At 42.4% G+C, this 13,239-nt stretch overlaps 1 protein-coding gene and 1 long non-coding RNA gene across 3 annotated transcripts in view; one reads left to right on the top strand and one right to left on the bottom strand.

Annotated features, from left to right (window-relative positions):
- The window catches only part of LOC139545063 (ephrin-A5-like), a 224,852-nt gene extending 212,486 nt beyond the window's left edge, over nt 1-12,366 (bottom strand). For both annotated transcript variants that reach the window (XM_071352439.1, XM_071352440.1), the window contains exon 1: nt 11,191-12,366. In XM_071352439.1, coding sequence (XP_071208540.1) covers nt 11,191-11,315 — 125 coding nt within the window. In that variant the 5' untranslated portion in view covers nt 11,316-12,366. The remainder of the gene's footprint in view (nt 1-11,190) is intronic.
- Nucleotides 2,759-4,063, top strand: LOC139545957 (uncharacterized). The gene is made up of 2 exons (XR_011669161.1): nt 2,759-3,195; nt 3,524-4,063. It is a non-coding gene; the product is annotated as an uncharacterized lncRNA (long non-coding RNA).
- Nucleotides 12,367-13,239: the final 873 nt, after the last annotated feature.

Below are 13,239 nucleotides of genomic sequence, written 5' to 3'. Positions count from 1 at the left end.
AACCTAGAACCAACCTAAATAACCTAGAAAAAACTCCCTCAGATGACAGTCCTATAACATGTTACACAATAAATCTATGTTTTGTTCGAAAAATGTGCATATTTTAGCTATAAATCAGTTTTACATTACTGCTACCATCATAGCCACCATCATAGCTACAGTCAGAAATCGCACGGGAGTAGCCAGAGAAAATACAGACACGTCAACTACCTAATTACTCATCATAAAACATTTCAGAAAAATATATGGTGGATAGCTAATGAAAGACAAAGATCTTGTGAATACAGCCAATATTTCTGATTTTTGAAGTGTTTTACAGCGAAAACACAATATATCGTTATATTAGCTTACTACAATAGCTAACACACAGCAGCATTGATTCTAGTCAAACGGTAGCGATAGCACAGTTCGACAGATATATGAAATAGTATCCCAAATTGGGTCCTTATCTTTGTTGATCTTCCATCAGAATGTTCTCCAAGGGGTCCTTTGTTCAGAACCGTCTTTATTTGGATCCAGAACGAACTATTTCCCTCTTGAATTAGCAAGCACACTGGCCGTGCGGTGCTAACCTCTCCTTCTTGAACTAATTATTGCGACGCATCACGTCTAAAGTCCAGAATAAATTTCAATAATATAATTAAACTATATTGAAAAAACATACTTTAGGATGATATTGTGACATGTATCAAATAAAATCGAAGCCAGAGATCATATTCACCTATAACGACGGTTTTCCAGGAGGCGACTCCAGATCCAACTTCGCGCCTTCCAAAAAAAAATTATGGTGCACTTCTCACTCCAAGAGGTTGTATTCAATCCCAGAACGAGATAATCAAGTCATTTCTGCTCTCACTTCCGCATGACACCCAGGGGAAGGTGTATGACGTGTTTCTACAGTCCTAAGTGACATGCCCTTTTATAGACAAGCTCTTGAAGAGAGACATCGCTTTTGGAAATCTCACTTCCGGATAGGAAATGGTCTGTAAAAAGAGTTCTGTTTCACTTAGAGAAATAATTCAAACGGTTTTAGAAACTAGAGAGTGTTTTCTATCCAATAGTAATAATAATATGCATATTGTACGAGCAAGAATTGAGTACGAGGCCGTTTGAAAATGGGCACCTCTTTCCAGTTATTCAATACGCCCCCTGCAGCTTAAAAATAGCAACGCCGTTGTTGAATGTGTGTGTGGTATGTTCTGCGTGTGTGTGGGTACGCTCATGTTCCGTTGTGATGTCATATTTGGTTATCAGGGATAATGTTTTGCATTATCCAGCCAACCAAAGCCGGGCCATGAGCAGCTGAGAGGAGAGGGTGAGGATGGAATCCAACACACATTCCATGGATCAATTGCTTCCCCTGTATGGTAAAACACACACACACACACACACGCACGCACACGCACACACACGAGGGCTATCACCCTCTATCTCAAAGGAGAAAGCAGTGAGGTATAAATTTGGTAAAAAAAAACAGAGGTTCAGAGCAGGGGTCAGGTAAGGATAACAACACACACACTTTGTCTCAACCCTCAAACCCTTATCAAACCGAGGGGTGAGGGAGACACAGCTAAGATTCCTTCCTATAGTATCCATTTTTAAACAGGATTTGAGGATTTGCCAGGATTTTTCCATACAGAGGATTAAACAATGGTTGAAGAAAAGAATGAAAGAAATACATGGTATTAAGTGGAATTCATTCCACACTCTCCTCTCTCTCACACACACAAGCATGCACACACACACACACACACACACAAACACACACACCGTGTGGGAGTGTTGTCAGCTAAAGGTAGACAAAGCACGGGTCCTGAACCCAGAGAAGGGTTCATCCTTTCTTAATAAATGTATTTTTTGTATTTATTTTTTTTCTCCCCAATTTCATAATATCTAATTGCTATATGGATGGCTGGTCCCCTGAAAAGCAGAGGACCAACCATCCAACCACCTTCCAGCCAGTCACACAGCCAAGCACTTCTGTAACCTTTTGGCAAGGACAGACAGAGATGGAGGGCATGGAGAAGGGGGGGGGGGCGAGGAGGCAAAAATAAGGCAATTAGTGAAGAGAGGCAGAAAGGGCGGGAAACTGAGGTGTGAAACGGGGGGGCATAAGGGGGGGCAAATAGAACGGTGTGAGGTGTATACAGCAGCCTGATCACTAAAATAAGACTTCAATTTCGGATATTTCAAAAGGTTGAGAACATAGATATATGCCTTCATCTGCAAAAAATGTTGATAAAAGAAATGATTGCCGGGCACAAAGTCGTGATGCTCAGAGCCGAAGTGCATTGCTTAGACCACTAGCATACTTGATGATACTTGATGGTAATAGCACGTCGTTTTTTATTATTTTGTTTTAAGCCTTCCCCAAACCATATCCCTAATCTTAACCACTCGAAATGAATGCCTAAACTCTTAATATTTGAGTTGTTCTTGTTTTAACCTGTAACCACATGGAATTAACCCTGTAACCACGCAGATTGAATGAGTAAAAAATAGACGTTCATCCATAATACGTTACATTTCGAAGGGAAACTATGAGATGTTGTTGTATATAGAGCCACCTCCAAAACACTCTCCTCAGCCTCAGTTATAACACTCTGCCTTCCCCCATCTCCTCCTCTTGTCTCTTCCTCTCCTCAGTGAATGTGCTACAACTTCAGCTGTGGCCCCCACTCCTGCCTCATCAACCCTTCCAACTGCTCCATCTCCCTTCTCTCCCTCCTTTTCTCCCTCCGTTTTAAGGGCATGCCTACTTTCAGCCGAGAGAGAGAGGACAGAGAGGAGAACAATGACTGCCTTTCAGCCTGTCAGAACCCGGCCAGAGAGAGAGACTCGATCGCTGCTGCGCGCGCACGCATGTGTGTAGGTTGTACTCGGAGGGAGTTTGGAAGCGGCTTAACTGTTTTGTGGTGCTTCTCTCCAGTTCAAGCAGCGGGGGCTGAGCGAGGTGAAAGCGGTGTTTATGTGTTTGGGGACATGGAATTGAGAGGGGAGATATGAAGGGGTGTTCATATTCAAAACAATGTCTGGTCCATCGACTGATATGCCAACACCCGCATTATCTACGCTAGACTGAAGCAGACACACAGACCAACATCCTGCTTCCAAAACCCACACGCTGAGACTGGGCTTTCAGTGGCTCTGACTGACTGTATACAGGTGTGGAGGTGGATATACTCTGTGACAAAGGTACAGTAAGATAAAAACAGTATATTCCCTTAACACTTTGTGGAGCAACGACGTATTCAGCATTTTTATTTAGGCACCTGGAACTACAGTACTATAAGACGTTTTAGCGTTTTCTTCTTGAATGTAATATTCTTCCCATATAGAAGCAGTACTCAGTAATGCATGGGCTCTACTCATGGAGATGGACGTTTGGGAATAAACCCAGCAGACTATTACAGTCAGACTGAGGAGAAGGGAAACCATGACCAAGGCTGCTGGCTGTTCTAACGGTGGTGACTTTTCATTCTTTAAAACACGTGTCTCTCTCTCTCCCTTGTCATTTACAAAGGCCTACACTGTCAATGAGGTATTTGTTCTGGAGATGTGACGTCTTCTAGGATACATTCTCCACACTGCTCCCCAACCCAGCTAGAACAACATCACTCCCCCGCACCGCCAAGCCAGTCAGCCCCCAAGTTAAATAAGGAACATGTCTGTGAATGTCCGAGGTCAGTGTACCATGAAAGGAATTATCTGTGGAAAATGGGTCTGGCAAAACCCAGGGTCTCAAATGGTTGGACTCGGCCCGTCACATTTTCCAATTGCACAGAAAAGGGTGACGACAAAAAGAAAACCAATCATTCAATCATTCTGGTCTTTTCATGCAAATGTTGTTATTGTGTCAAAATGCAATTGAACTTTGAGTGTAAATGAGTTTAACAGCGGAACACAGAAAACAAATGAAGCAAGACTAAATGAGCTTGTTGACATCAAATAAATGAATAAAGAATTGTACTACACTTGATCAAAAACGTAAAAAATGTAATCACAAAGAAATGTGTTTTTCTTGGCATCAATTAAAATAAATAAAAATTGTCTATGCACCTGACCTCAGCATAAATGTAATATGTCCAAAATAGACACAGAACATAAATGTCTCTATGTTGACACAGGGCATAAAGAACTGCTGCCATGGGTGGCAATGTTGAGTTTCTGCAAGTTCCAGTCAACCCGTCCTCAGTCAAAACTGAAACAATGCATTGAGCCATACAATCACCCTACACTCAACAGGAAGAAGAGGAGCAGTGTGGCCAGGAAGGAAAGGATTGGAGGGGTGGAGGGCAGGAGTGTCCATGTCTGAGAAATTCCTCACAGGTTGGGGTTTGGAGTATGGGGGGGGGGGGTGAGCGCGCCGCACAATAGCGCCCACATCTGGTCTGGGAAGGTAGATCACTCCATGCCACTACCAGCTGCTTCCAGACCTACCCCTCAAAAAATGTGTGGGGGGGGGGGGGGGGGGGGGGGGGTACTCTGCTAGGCAGGAGGGTGGGGGTGAACTCTGCTAGGGAGGGTAGAGGTTGGGGGCGTGTACTCTGCTGGTGGTGGGGGGGAGACCAAGGGTAGGGGCAAGGACGGGGGGCGAGGGCCTCTACAGCTCCAGACAAACGCATAATGCCCATAGACATATAACGCATAGAATAGACATATTCCTAAAATTGTAATTCAGAGCTCTAGAGAAACAAGGAAAAAAGACAGCATGCGTTAACGATAAACTGCATCTAACATCTACCCCTGAGAACTGGTCCAGATTCATTTGTAGTCTTTAGAGCTATAGGTAATGGTTAGAGCTGGGATAGGGAGATCTGGTCCAGAATCCATTTTGAAAGAGTACACCAAAGACCTTTAAAATGATCCCCTCTCTCCTATACCTCAGAGAACCCTGAAACACAGAAACTATACTCAGACCTGGGGGAAATAAAGACAAAACTCAGGGAAACCGGACAGGGAAAAGTTATTTTTATCATTGTTGTGACAGAATTTTATAAAAGTATAGTATACGATCGGACACAAGTGGGTGTTGCGTAAGCTGGTTAATACTTTCTTGTTTCTAAGTAAAGCTATAGTGTTGCTGTGAAAGCTGGGGATTAGTGGGCAGCTGAATGGAGATGGGCCGGCCGATAGTGGAGTTTCAGCACTGCACATGACATTGGAGTGATTAAACCTCAAAACAAAGTAAAAAGCTGGACATTGAAATGAGTTAGGGCCACAGTACAGTACAGCCATCTATATATAGCCTACCAGTGCAACAACAACCCAAACCCCCAAATGGTAGAACTTTTGTTAAATAATTTGGGGAAATATTTCCTGCTCTCTTAGATGTATATGACTTTTTAACTGGGACAGTAATGTATCAGAATTAACTTCCACATAAAAATCAACCAACACAAAATTAACAAAAACAAATCAAATTTGCAAATAAAAAATCTAAAAGTGTAGCTTTTTCAGTGAAATGCATATTTTCCACAATGATATACAAGATAATCTAACCTCCAAGGAGTGAAAGACATCCACAGACCCCGGTGAAGCTGCGTGTTCTGCCCGCTGCTCGGACAGGGTCAAAACCGAGAGGCCTTCCCCTCTGTTCTAGACCAGCGCTCACTGAAGAACAGCTGATCCACCCACACTTATTTTACTGAGCTATGTTCTCCTCTCTCTAACACTATAACAGCCCACCATGGATACACTTCAGAGGTAGAACATGAAGCTGTTGTTATGACCACATAATAAGTTCAGTCAAAAATACACAGGTTACTTGTTCAAACACTTTGTTCAGTTTTCTCAAAAGGCTCTTTAATTTGGAAAGATATTAGGATGGCTTGTATGAATACGGAATTCAAATAGTAGGCACTACGGAACAAAATGTAATTCAGGAAAAGTTAACACTAATGTATTGGGTCAATATAAATGAACTGTTAACAGGCTTTGTCCAAAAGCAGTAAATGCTATTTAGCCTGAAAAAAGTCATTCACATTCATATCACAAAGGATCCTCTTCTCAGGTCATGTTTTTTCATGAATCCTTCAGGCAACTGTTTGATTTAATAATATGTCACACCTTGTACGTTGTATCTCTACTGCTCTCTCCCTCCAACGCCCGCTCTTTCCCTTCTCTCTCGCTTTCTCTTTCCATTTCTGTTGAGTCTACCCTGCTGTTGCGGACGCTGCAGGGATGAAATAACGGCAGAGCAAGAGGTCATTAACGAGAACTAATCAGCCTTCGGTGTGAGAGAGAGAGAGAGAGAGAGAGAGAGAGAGAGAGAGAGAGAGAGAGAGAGAGAGAGAGAGAGAGAGAGAGAGAGAGAGAGAGAGAGAGAGAGAGAGAGAGAGAAAACCAACTGATGGAAAATAAGTCTGAGGGTATAGAAAAAGAACAACAGGGCAGAGGAGAGTGAATGTGTGTTCAGCATTGAGGTCAAATTCATTTAAAACTCAACTAAAATCCACTATTACATTGGACATGGAATTTTATCTAAAATCGTTCATGTAAGTAAATATGCTATTAAATAAGACAAGGAATTGTAATCTAAAAATATAAGTAATGTAAATAAACAAGGACGTTTTGGGTTTTGAACCCTGGACGAGTCTCCTGGATACGGCTACGGTAGAGACCACGGGGTGTGGAGACCGGTTTTCCCTCTACAGTCTGAATATGTACTGTGTCTGTGTTAGTGCACAGTCAGCACACACACAGCGACAGATAGTTTGTTACGTCCCGTGGCTCAGTGATAGGCAATGAGAAGTCCAACCGGGAGAGACGTAATTATGAGAGGTTTGCGAGAGTGTGGAGGAGAGGGACCAAGCCCCTGGTGACCTCCTGGCCCATTCTTCACATAGCACAGAGACATGCACAGAGCGGCCTGAAAGCTATGAGTGAGGCCAGCAGATCGGGTTTGGAGTCAATACCATTTTAGTTCAGTCCATTCAGTCCAAATGTACTTTTGTAAATCTCTCTCTCACACACACCTCAAAGTTCTCTGGCAGACTCAGGCTAGCTCTGTGCTGTATTATTTATCTCTCTGTGTGTGTGTGTGTGTGTGTTAGTGTTAGTGTTAGTGTTAGTGTGTGTGTGTGTGTGTGTGTGTGTGTGTGTGTGTGTGTGTGTGTGTGTGTGTGTGTGTGTGTGTGTGTGTGTGTGTGTGTGTGTGTGTGTGTGTGTGTGTGTGTGTGTGTGTGTGTGTGTGTGTGTGTGTGTGTGTGTGTGTGCCTGCGGGTCTCTGTGAGTGTGTGCGTGCGTGACCTCTCTAGCTAGCACTAGTTGGGTCCATGGAGGGACTCCTGAAATATCTAATTGTATTCATTCATTTTCTGGTCACCAGTGTGGGAGAGAGAGACAGAGTGGCCTACAGCTACGGGGGAGAGGGGAGAGTTGAAGGAAGAGCTCTCACCAGCAGGACAGCAGGAACCTCCTTAGAAAAAACAAAGTGACTAAATACTCAAGGTACTGAGATAAAGAAAGATAGATAGAAAAACAGTGAATAATAGGTAGAATCCTTGGAGAAAAACACTTTCCATCAAGGACATTAGAAATAATCACAGGGAATGAGAGAGAGAGAGAGAGAGAGAGAGAGAGAGAGAGAGAGAGAGAGAGAGAGAGAGAGAGAGAGAGAGAGAGAGAGAGAGAGAGAGAGAGAGAGAGAGAGAGAGAGAGAGAGAGAGAAAAAAAGAGAGAAAAAAGAGAAGAGAAAAAAGAGTATATAGACATGTTTATTTATCTATTTCACTTGCTTTGGCAATGTTAACATATGTTTCCCATTCCAATAAAGCCCTTAAATTGAAATTGAATTGAGCGAGAGAGATTCAGCAGAGTAATTAAGCAGTTTCAAGGTTCCCGGTCTCCTGCCCAAGGTGTGAAGTATCTAAATGCTTTCTTCACTTTGAGTCAACAGACCTTGTAGGAGAGCCTCCAGTCTGCTACCATGCACCACTGAACTGTACTTTCAGTCATGTGAAGAAGAAACATCTCCACTAGTAGATAACAAGGGACTATGATTTCTGGGGACTAATATTTGATTGTTTTCTGTTTGTGAATCTGGTTGACCATCAGCCTACTGGTGATTGGGATCTTCATAGAGCTTTGATGGAGAGGTATATACACTTCATATACACCCTACAACACAGCCGGCTCATACAGATATAGAGAATACATATTTATTTACTGAGTCATCTGTAACAAAACGTTTGCTCTCCTGTCCTCTCTTTCCGGTCGTTCTAGTTTTCTGACTCTGCCCTACAGGGTTTGCTAATGTAACTTGCTTGCAAGAGAAAGTTTCATGGTTACAGCAGAGACAATCAATCCCCTCCTGGATCAAGATCCCTGCATCCTAAAAAAAAAAATGGGGGAAAGGAATAGCGGCCTTTGTGTGCACTGCTAGTAATAGCCTACCCTGGTATGGTACAGGAACCGTATGAAGGTGTGAACCTCTGGATACCACCCAACACTAGTTGAGAGTCAAACAAACTTGATTAGTGTAAGTAGAAGAAGATGACTAACATTATTAAAGCCTGTTTCCTGTCCTCGGGCTAGTCAGGAGTTCAGAAACAAGACGAGGGAAACAACCTATTACTCCATTTCACAAGTTCAACACTATTGGAGCTAGCTCACGTCTCCACAGAGTTCTGTTTTGCTTTCCTTCAATTTCAACTCTCAACTCGAGATTTACAGTAAGTTTACTCAAACGTTTTAATTTCTGTAGCTTAATTTTTTCTTCCACTGGAAGTAAGCAAACTGTCAGCACATCTGGAGTAAATCAAGCGGTCCACAGAGCCGCCAGTCAAAGTCTTTGTGAAAAATGTGCACCCTAATGAAACTGTGTCTATCAGCGTAACACATCAGATTGAGCTCAAATTTGTGTTACTTCTGTTGAACAAAGTGGCACACAAATAAACAACTGGCTTAAGCTGGAGTGTAGAGCTGGACCACAACGGCCATGATGGAGTGTATCAGCACTAGGGATACCTAGTCTAAGGCTAGAACAGCCCCAGCTCAACTAGGTCCCTACGCTTGTACCCTGACCACTAATTGCTTTCATCATTAATCTTTTTTCAGAAACTTCCAAATGAATATAAATAGTTATAAAATAATGTCTAAGTAGCTATAATAAAATACTTTGTATGATTTTGGAGAATAAGCTTAGGTGATCCATTCAGCAAATACTAAATCATTTTGGCAGTTGAGTGAGTGAACAGCAACAACTTAATTGGAAAAATTCAGACTAGGGTTAATATATAGTCATACGGAAAGTAAAATACTGTTTTGCAATTAGAATAACACATGAAATAAGCTAAATATGACAAGTAAATACACGTTTGACTATGTGAAGTATGATTGGCTGCAGTTAAGTTTTCTAGAAAATTTGATATGACATGTACAGTATGACCCTCTGTATTTGGAAAATGTCAAAAGCTACACTTTGTATGCTATGGCCTCAAGGAAATGTAAAAGTCACCCTCCGCTGACCTTATTCTCACTATGTAAAACTAATACATGGGTGCTTCATTGTACCCTACAACTCAATATATTTTCAAGAATATGATTAAGAATAGACACCACGTTTTAATCCTATACTAGATAACTATGTGAAACTTGCCCACATGCAGTCTGTTTTCTCTCTCAATCAACTTCAATGCTATTTTAAATTATACAATCACAAAAAATTTAAATTCCACATAAAAAATATGTATTTTCACAATGCTTGATGATATCAACTACTTAAATAATGTGATATCTAATAAATCAATTAAGTGGGTTTAGTTGTGGCAAAATGTGGGCATTGGTTTGTTTACAAATTTGTCCTTCAATGTAAACTATCAATGTTTCACGGTTGCCAAACTATTCTGGTCATGGGCTAATAAGTCTGTGTATACGTTCTACATTTCATATATTGATTATCAACTTGTTTTAATGTTTGAGTGTATGACTGTATGACAATACCTACATTGTATGCTATGCTCACACGAAGTAGATGACTTTAGCGCAGCAACAATTGCTGCTTTCACAACCGGTCAACCTCCTATTGAATTACAGTATGTTCATATTAATGAAATATCAATGATTTAACCATTTAAACCTATGAATCATAATAATTGCATAATTATGTAATTCAAAGTCGGTGAGAACATTTTCGGGAAACATTACAGAGGAGCTTTTTCACTGGATTAAAACATGTTTTCCGAATAAGAACAACAAGTGGATTGGATAAATCCCTTGTGAACAGCGCATATCATGATCAAATTAAAAGACAAGAGATTAAACGACTAAATTAAGTGCAACCTATCAGCATAGCGAGGCTTTATTCCTGGTTAAGTAGGCCTATTATTGATTTCTTATAAGCTTCTGAATTGGAAGAGCGACCCACAAATGTGCCCATGGCCTACAACTAGTGACAAAACATACGCCGTACAGACTTCAGCGCTTCCCGCTCATATGCAACATCTAAATTGTAATATTTTCGCGCGCTTGCTGTTCTCGGAAATAGGAAATATGGGTTAATCATGGTGCCATTTTATCCGTGAAATGACAGCACTTGCTGAGTTGAATTCCGCTCATTCAAAGATGAGAGATGTAGGCTACAGATACGTTGTAGGCCTAAGCCATACAAGCAATGCAATGGTCCACGCATTATTCTACATACTCCAACGGTAGGCTTTAATACAAAACCATTCGAATTAACCCACAAATAATGTTCCATGATTTAACCCGGGGCATATTCAAAGACAGGCACTAGCGCCCAATCGATTCACAAACACGGAATGCAGATACTGGAACACGCAAAAGATTACTCTCCAACCGTGCGCTTTTCGGGTGACCCATCTCATAGGCTTATTATAACAATATTCTGGATTTGATCAACTTGACTTGATTACGGTTGACTGAAAACAATTCAGTGTAGATTGTATCCAAAATAGGTTAGCCTATATTCAACCTGTGCGCACAGGTTGTGTTCTGTTGTACCAACAGCCTACCCACATTTCTGGGAAATAGAACTATATCCCATCAGAGAGAACTGTTCAATAAGCATTACTCTATACCTTAAATAAAAGACACCGTGCCATTTGTCTATACACATTTGATCGTTCGAAACGTATTGATCTCTACGAGCCGCCCCGGCCAGTGTGAAGATCACAGAGACAACATCGACTCCCTTCGGCCCCACTGGCCGCTCTGAGTGGCACCTACCTGGGGTTGGTTCGGTTCCAGAAGACGGCATACCGGTCGGCCACCACCTTGGAGCTGGGCTCCTGGCTGAATACACACATCCATAGCACCAGAAAGACAAATAGCACCATCTCCACTTTCAACATCACAACAGCAAAGTTCGGCACGTATTCCTCTTCGATGCGGGGTGACTGCACGATCTGTCAGTTCTAGGTACACTTCAGCTAGAGAGATGCCTTCTTTCGTTTACATTTGTGTGCCTTTTCTTTCCTCTGTCGCAGTTTATGGATGACAGAAATAGGCAGGACAATTCAATACAACAGAATATCGCTGTCTCCTACACCCCTACGTGCGAGGGGCTTTGATAGCGCAACCTGCGATATAGGTGACGCCTTGCTGGTCACTTGGTTAAAATGAATGGACGACGGTAGCAGGTGAAGTTATCAAATGCTAGTGTCGCTGTGTGTAGTGCATCTCGCTCAGGTTCAGTGTCCGGGTCCAGTTTTATGTGTTCATGGGACGTCAGCTTTGACGGCTCCAGGATACGTACAAATCACTCCTTGGGCAGACACTTTTTCACACAAATGTACAAAAAGGGATATTAATACATGCAGTCAGATGTATAAAACGTTGATTAGAATGACCATCTAATACAGCAGTCTCTGTAAGGTCATGGCATGCGCTGAGCTGGATCCGTGTCAGGACTGTTCGCTGGGAATCAACAGCGCAGAGGGTAGGTCCAAGTCCAATAATGAGAAACGAAAAGAAGCAATGTCGCGCTTTAGCTCGAGTCTGTCACATGTCAACGTTTTCAGAGATGAAACTTTGGAAAGCCATATAGCAACCCCCGGCTGCAGTGAAGACGTTTATACGTAACTCTGTCTCACTGCTCTGTTCGCAGACTGGCCGAAAAAGGCTGCTATCCTTTCTCAGCGCTGTCTTGAAAGTGTCACGGGTAGGTGGGGAGGAGTCCGTCCTCGAGCCTCTCTCATGCGCTGCTGCTGCTGGGTGACAGTAGGGCAGCTTGTTTGCCCGGAACCCAAATAGCAGCATTCCACAGCATTCTCTTCATATATAACCATTGGAGAGAAAAAATAAAACACACTTGATTCATGTGCTTCTTTCACCTGATGTTTAGATTCAACCGGACGAGACGAGACGGAAGGTGAGAGCAAAGGCAGTTCGTTGCTGACTGTCAGAGAGTGGGTTCGGTTACAGCCGACCGGAGGATAGTCCCATTGGTTAGAATTTTGAATGGGCGTCACACTAACAAAACAAGATCCCTCCCCTCCCAACCGATCTAATTCAATTACTGTGTGGCAGCTGAATGCATCGGTTGCACGGAGAGAAGGAGCCTGGGACAGGGACCGAGAGATACACTGTCAGATCACACTGATAAACGCACTGAGCAGGCTATTTAATTACCGAGCAAACGGACAGAGACCGAGAATCGAGTTACAATCTGGACCAACTGTGTGTGTGTGTGTGTGTGTGTGTGTGTGTGTGTGTGTGTGTGTGTGTGTGTGTGTGTGTGTGTGTGTGTGTGTGTGTGTGTGCTTTCTCAGAATGTAATTAGAATGAACAAAATACATATTGTTTGTCACGTTTGTAGCCCTGCGCATACATGATTTTGAAGATAATCGATTTTTAAGCATACTTTTTTCATTATGACATGACCCTCAGCAGCGGATGGACATCCAACTTGTTGCGGACAATGCAGCGCCCAGACGCCCCGTAGTGGAGACCAGGAAAACCAGCCTACAAGAGGAACAAAGAAGTCATACTGAACCCAAGAGGCTATGAAAACATCTTATGGCAAATACCCTCGAGATATTTATTTTAGAGGGAGTATAGAACACAATTAGATACTATTAAATGTTAGAAAGTGACCTCAATCATACCTAGTGAACTGTGCATATGGGGAAATTCAGACCCGAGATATGCGCGCGTATATGGAACTTTTCTCTCTATACATATTCTTGAATTTACGCATGTGCCAGAGCATGTGCCAGCCAAATATTCTTTAGGGGTGGAGATCAGAAAAATGGAGGTGTGGCAGAGGTGTGTATA

Source organism: Salvelinus alpinus, chromosome 19 (assembly GCF_045679555.1).
Source record: "Salvelinus alpinus chromosome 19, SLU_Salpinus.1, whole genome shotgun sequence".
Classification (NCBI taxonomy): domain Eukaryota; kingdom Metazoa; phylum Chordata; class Actinopteri; order Salmoniformes; family Salmonidae; genus Salvelinus; species Salvelinus alpinus.
Note: the sequence above shows the minus strand (reverse complement) of the source record. Positions and strands in the feature narration are given on the sequence as shown.